The sequence below is a fragment of the Cupressus sempervirens genome, chromosome 8 (genome assembly GCF_028749045.1).
Source record: "Cupressus sempervirens isolate cs-2001-9-10 chromosome 8, ASM2874904v1, whole genome shotgun sequence".
NCBI lineage: Eukaryota > Viridiplantae > Streptophyta > Pinopsida > Cupressales > Cupressaceae > Cupressus > Cupressus sempervirens.
The window spans coordinates 443,923,489-443,930,463 of record NC_143125.1 but is presented as its reverse complement, the minus strand read 5'-3'; the positions used below and the strand labels follow the sequence as shown (position 1 = coordinate 443,930,463).

Genomic DNA, 6,975 nt, shown 5'->3' with positions numbered 1-6,975 from the left:
AAGTATGAACATAATTTTGTTTTAAAAAATCTCATACTGTGGGTAAAGTTTTCTGCTGTGATTACCTAACCTTGAATTTGAGAGAAGATGGTGTACAACTTTTGCACTATCTTTTGACAAGATCTTTTAAAATCGTGCGTACGGGTATAGTGCTTTTAGGCTTGAGCTTGGCCACAGAAAGTTTATAACATTTAAAAAGTCAGAAAAATGAAGCTCCATAAAATAGTCAAAAATAACAGACAAAATGGTGATACTTTTTATCTCCCATCATTGTCCATACATCATAGCTTTTAAACTTTTTCCAAATGTCAAAAAGCTTAATGGGGCCATTCTCAAACAGCTTACAAATCTAGCAACTTCCATCCACAGCTAGACTATCTATGTTTTATCTTGTAGTCTTTGATAGTCGTTTAAAAATCAAACATCATAACTTATAATTATGTCTGCTCACACTCAAGCAGAAGAGGGGACTTTCAATTCAAATTGAGTGTGTTTAAATTATCTAATTCATTTAAATTTAGTGTAATTAGAATATTTAAAGATTGTATGTGAGATACATAAATGAAAAAGATTATATAAAAGAATGTTAGTGTTTATCTTGAATGAAAATGAAGTGATTGCGTATCAAGATACTAGTATCTTATATAATTAGTATGATAGAACTAATAAGCTACATATAATCCATAGTTACAAGCAGAATGATCTTTGTCAAATGTTGGATGGATATTATTTTCCAAATAATCACATCTTTGAAAATTTCAATCTCTATGGATAACGTAATTAAAAAATAATGAATATATTATTAACTGTCTTTTATTTATATTCAACCAATAACTTACAATTTTTGAAAGAATGTTGTAATGGGAAAATTGGTGTCAATGAGTTCTAATTGTGAAGTTGAATGGTTCTGATCGATCTCTCATTAAGAATCAAATATTGCTGAATGCATGGCTCCAACACCATAAGAGATGAGGCCTGGATCATGCCCCGAATGGATTTTGGTAGAATGGATACCCCCTCAGTCCATGATTCTTAGCTGAAGAGGTTCTCTGAACCTCCAACAACAACAATATATATGTTTTCTTTTAAATCAATTGGTGGATTAGTATAAAATAGAAAACTAATGTTCTCTTTTTTATGTAAATAAATAGATTATCTAAGTATCAACATTTCTATCTTTTTTGAACAGGTAGGGAGAGGATCTTGTAGTTGAGCACCCTAACTTTGCACTTCTAGAAGTCTTGTATAGAAATTTCAAATCACTTTTCAATTTTTTACAGCACAGCACTTCACATGTCCCCTACTTATAACTAAAATTTTAAGCCAACTCATCAAATGTGACGCTGCATGACCATATTTTTTTAAGGCATCAAAGAAAAATAAGACAAATACTTATAAACTCGTATTTTAGTATTACAATGATGTACCATTAAATGATTTATTTTATGGGTACAATATTATCAAAAATGCTGAATATTAAATAAACAAATGCTACCATAACTATTAAAACATGCTTAACTACTCAATCCTCTCCCCTGAATTATGATATAATTAACACAAATTATATGTTCTTCATTTAATAATCACTAATAGAAAGATCTTAAGTATCTAAGTTACCTGAAAATTGAACCTTCCCTAGACTTTATACATGATAAAATTAAGACACATATTATATTATCCTTATCAATTATATTCAATCAGCTTAAACCCATTCAAGATATGCTGTATGCTGTAGTAGAAAAAACTTCAATTGGTATTGAGACTAGAATTGGAGTCACCGGCGTTATCCTCGTAAGGGTAAGGTCATTATTTCCATTAACGTGGTTGACTAGCAACATACAAAAGGAACTTTGACAATTCAAACCCATGTCTATAAAGATGGAGGTGAAGAAAAGGTAAAACTTTGGATTCCACACCCATGGAGATTATATTAATTTACTTGGAGGTTTGGTTTATTGTGTGAAAGAGGCAGAGAGAAAAAGAGAGTGGGAGAATGAGAGAAACAGGTAGCAAATCCAGTGGTATGTCACCATGTGCAGCCTGTAAGCTTCTTAGAAGGAGATGTGCCAAAGACTGTGTCTTTGCACCATATTTCCCCTCTGATGAGCCTCAAAAGTTTGCCAATGTTCACAAGGTCTTTGGAGCCAGCAATGTCAACAAAATGCTTCAGGTTAGCTTCATCACTAGGAGAGGTTTGCAGATTTATATTCATTATGGTCTGAAGATTTCTCCATAGAAAGGACTGGTTGGAAGCTATGTTGAATCTAGGTTTTGGGTCATGTTTTTTTATTATGTATTCTGATCTTTGATCAGAAATATGGATGTTGGATGATAGTGTCTTTTATCTGGATTGTCTTGAGTTTAAATCATGGGTATTAGTTAGTCTCTACGAAGAGTTAGTGCCAAGAAGTCCTAAAACTTGCTGAATTCTAATGGGTCGAACTATTCTTGTTGTTATGTTTCTTCTTTCATTTAGAGACTAAAGGGTTTTCCATAAAAAAATGGACAGAATTGCACTACGTACTCATGGAAATGAACTTTGAAGAGAGGCAAAGTCCTTCATAAATCCCATCTTCTATTTGAGCTTAGGCTTTAGCCGGGTGGCTTGTCTGACTCTTGATGACCCATCTGCTCAAAAGCAGGGTTTGATTATCATTTATAAGATAGAACTTTATGTTATTATTTAAATCATGTACGGACTCATAGGTTTGGTGTATTAACTGGCTGAAATCAGGAAGGAGATCAAATAAAAACTTAAAAATTTCACAGTTTTTAATGTTAGCATGAAGGTTTTTGGTTCAGATTATGTAAGTTTATTCCTTGATCGATGTTTTTGATCATACTTCATGATCTGCCATTTCTTCTCTCTTGTTTTCTTGTTCTGATGATGGATCATAGAATGTTTTGATTCAGATCACACTCTATGACATATCTCTCTTCTTTCTCGTACATGTTTTTATAATAGATCATTGAGAGTGATACCATTTGCGTGCTCGTCTAGAGCTCATAATGGATCATATAGAGCGATCCCTTTTGTGTGCTTGCCCAACACTGACAACGAGTCATACAGACAATCCCTTTTGTGTGTTCACCTTGATAATGAATCATAGAGAGTGATCCCTCCTGTGTGTTTTCCTTGGTGATGATAGTGTATCATAGAGAGTGATCATCTTGAGTGCAAGTGATCCCTCTAGTATGAGGACTGATTCTCTTCCATGTGAGTGACCCTTTTTATGTTTGACTGGTGTCTTTTGCATGCAAGTATGTTTCCTCTTCCATGTTCTTCCTGATCACGGATCATGATTCTTGCATGCAAGTGATCACTTTTGCATGCAAATGATCCCATTTGTATGCAAGTGATCCCTCTTGTATGCGAGTGATCCCTATCTCATGCTCATCCTGATAATAGATCATAGAGTGCTCCCTCTTGCATAAGAGTAAAACCTCTTGTGTGTGAGTTTTCTCATCCTGCCAATTAATCATGGAAAACGATCCAAAACATCATTGAAGTGAAAAGTATACATAATCTAATCAAGATATATTTGAGCTAAAACTAGATCAAATTTAGAAAGAGCATGGCATAGATTGATTAAGAACTGTTTCTATGCTTTAACTTTCTTTTGATTGAGTCTGATGAACTGATGTTAATGGTTGCAGGATCTTCCATTGGAGCAGAGAGGGGATGCAGTGAGTAGCATGGTGTATGAAGCAAATGCAAGAGTGAGAGATCCCATCTATGGGTGTGTGGGGGCCATCTCATCTCTCCAACAGCAAGTGGCAATCTTGAAGTCGCAGTTAGCTGTTGCTCAGGCAGAGATTGTTCAGCTTCGGGTTCGCCAAAACTCTCTTTCTCATCTAGTGATGAATGGGATGATGCTCAACGGAACCGCGACTGCGACTGCGACTACCACCACCACTACCACCACCACCACCACTGGAACTGGCTCTTCCTCGCCAGATAACATTAGTCACAGCGGCTGAGGACTATTCTTATGAGTATTCCGATTTTCAATTAATTAATAAATACAATCAAAGGTGCATCATGGGTGCTACATAGACGTTGCCGACCTTCGAAATCTACATAAATGAGAGCCATCCCAACCCATGCCTATTGATATGGGTCCTAACATATCATATCCAATTTGGTAGTAAGAGTGAGTGATCATATCTATCATCTCTATAATCTTGTCTCTCAGATGTCTTGTCATAACATGGGTAGTTGTATATACAACAACTAGGATTTAACATTTTGCTGTTCATATACCTATGCTTACAAGATCTCTACATGTAGCTCTACCATTATTATTACATTTTTTCAATTAAATCAACTAGAATCTGTCCCTCTTGTTCAAGCTACAGTGCCAAGTTTGTCTGTCTTTTTTCTACAGCTGCACGTTCTGACCTCGATTTTTTCTTCCTAACATCTGTATAGTGACAAAAAAACATCTCTATCCCAAATGGATCATACGTCAAATACATGTGGACTGCTCTTGAATTAGTTATCTTAGAAAATTGGACTCTTGTTTGGAAAGAAATCCAACCATAGTATGAATCTATTAAATCATGAAATGGCTTAATGCTTTCAATTCTTTTTCATTTTTTAAGACCCTGAGTTTATTATTATTTATTAGTCTGATCAAGACATTACATCTTGGTAATGGCTTAATGCTTTCAATTCTTTTTCACTGATTGTTGCCTTGAAATTATTATATTCTTAGGTTGATCAATATGGCTTAATGCTTCAATTGTTTTGTTTTCTTTTCCACGAAATTATTATATTCCTAGTCTGATCAAGACATTAAAGCTTTGAATATCAATGGCTCCACATATTTATGGTAGCTATCCATATCATCGATGAAAATATTGTATGATTCACTACAGTCCTATGAACCCGACCAATGAATAATGGCAATGATTCTACGTATCATATAAGTTTTTTAATTCGAGTCACTTATATTTTTATTAATATTCACACTAATGGTTACAGTGAAAAAGGTGGCTGCAAATTATGTCAAACTTAAGGTAATCATAAAAACATTACTTACCATAATTCTTTTTCCTCGTCATTAAATTCTAACATTCCCACCACTAATGGTTACAGTGGAAAAGGTGGCTGCCAACTATGTCAAACTTGAGGTAATCATAAGAACATTGCTTAGTATCATTTGTTCTACCCACCAATCACATGTAAGTGTATCTAAAGTAAACAAATTTTAAGTACATCTAAAATATTCTACTGTAAATCTAAAATAGTTGTACAATATTTGTCATGATGAGTAGTTGTTATGATAAACATGGATGTACTATTTATTCAAATACGGTGGACAATTATTAAGCTAGAATGGATGTAGCATTCACTTGAATATTTCTACATGTAATTTTCATAATATTGTATAATTCTTTTAAATTGTTTGTCTATGTATTAATAAAAGGGCAAGATTTTCAACAATGGTGGACAAACATTGTGGTAGACATGGATAGTGTGTATTCAAATATGATAGATATGCATGTGACATATAGTCAAATAATATAAAGAATATACAATTTTTAAAAATACTATTTAATCTTTTCAAACTGATATATCTCACATGTATTGATAAAAATGTAGACTTTCAACTATGGTGGACAATTGTAGACATGGATGGAGTGTGTACTCAAGCATGCTAGACAGTCATTATGTTTGACATGGATGTAGCATGCACTAGAACAATATCAATGAAGAATATGTAGTTTTCAGAAAACACTGTATTTAGTCCTTTCAAATTGATAGATCCCACATGCATTAATCAAAGGGTAAGACTTACATTATTGCATTCTTTCAATCACTACTTATTGTTGATATAAATTAAAATAAAGTATAAGATTTTGTGATTCCTCTTAGATTAGGTAAATTGAAGAGAGGGGATATGATAGGTGCCTAATAAAAGTCAGATATGTTATGAAGATTTGTAGACTAAGTATCATATTCTCTCTCATAAGGAAAATATAAATGAGAGTATTGAAAATTAATGGGTTCTCCCCATGGCTAAGTTATTCGATGTGCTATTAAATCATTAAATTTGATAAATTATAATTTTCTAACAAAATTGCCTTAAAGATGTTAGAAGAACTCTAGGCCATTGATTAAAGAAAATGTTGATGAGGCAAATTGGTCACTTGTAAAGAAATGAGATTTATATACTATTTAATAGCTTATAACCACCAATTTTGAAGAAGGGAATTAAAATATTATGCATTGAAATTATATTTATAAATAATATAGCTACCAAGGGAATATAACAAGGCAACATGTAACTATTTTCAAAAAGTATAATAACCCTAATCAACTAATGTGACTACATTTAAAATATCAAGAAGAGGAATAATCACACAAGCACACTACATAAAAGGTTAAGAGCTCATCATAATAAAGTCAACACAAATAAGGATTAGCGCATACTATAGATGAAATTTTGGATGATTTCACATCTCTTTTCTTTAAAGTTTAAGAGATTTTAGGCTATGATCATTTTTCCATAAACAAGAGCAATCAACTTATTATAAAGGTATTTTAAACTTTATTGTTTTCAATATTACATCATTTAAGTTATATTTAATAATATTTATTCTTCCAAGATAAATGCTAATAAGTACAAATGATAGTATTATGCCATTTGATGTACTCTTGTGATGATAATGATCAACTATTCATTTCCTAGATTCCTTTAAATGTCCTTGCGCTCTTGTCTTTTTATACTATCCCCTAGTGAATAAGTTTAAACATTTTTTGCTCAAGTAAATGGGTAATGAATAGTTAGGGTTATATTGGTTAAAGTCAATATTATATTTTATTTTTGAATTTTGGTGGTCAAGTCGATAGCTATAGTCCTAAAACAAATTTGTTGCTACAACCATAGCACTAAGCCAAGACAAGAAAAGAGAAATGTGAAGAATTTAAACCAAGATCATTGGGATGTGTAGAGTTAAATATGGTCA

At 32.8% G+C, this 6,975-nt stretch overlaps 1 protein-coding gene across 1 annotated transcript; it reads left to right on the top strand.

Moving 5' to 3' along the window:
* The first annotated feature begins 1,901 nt into the window (after positions 1-1,901).
* Positions 1,902-4,352, top strand: LOC149543121 (LOB domain-containing protein 4-like). The gene is made up of 2 exons (XM_089798031.1): positions 1,902-2,170; positions 3,658-4,352. Exons 1-2 carry the CDS (start codon positions 1,994-1,996, stop codon positions 3,979-3,981), a joined length of 501 nt encoding a protein of 166 aa, XP_089654157.1. The 5' UTR covers positions 1,902-1,993; the 3' UTR covers positions 3,982-4,352.
* Positions 4,353-6,975: the final 2,623 nt, after the last annotated feature.

Coding starts and splice junctions, on each gene's coding strand:
- LOC149543121 (XM_089798031.1), top strand. CDS start 1,994: ATGAGAGAAACAGGTAGCAAATCCAGTGGTATGTCACCATGTGCAGCC. Junction 2,171..3,657: donor ATGTCAACAAAATGCTTCAG/GTTAGCTTCATC, acceptor TAATGGTTGCAG/GATCTTCCATTGGAGCAGAG.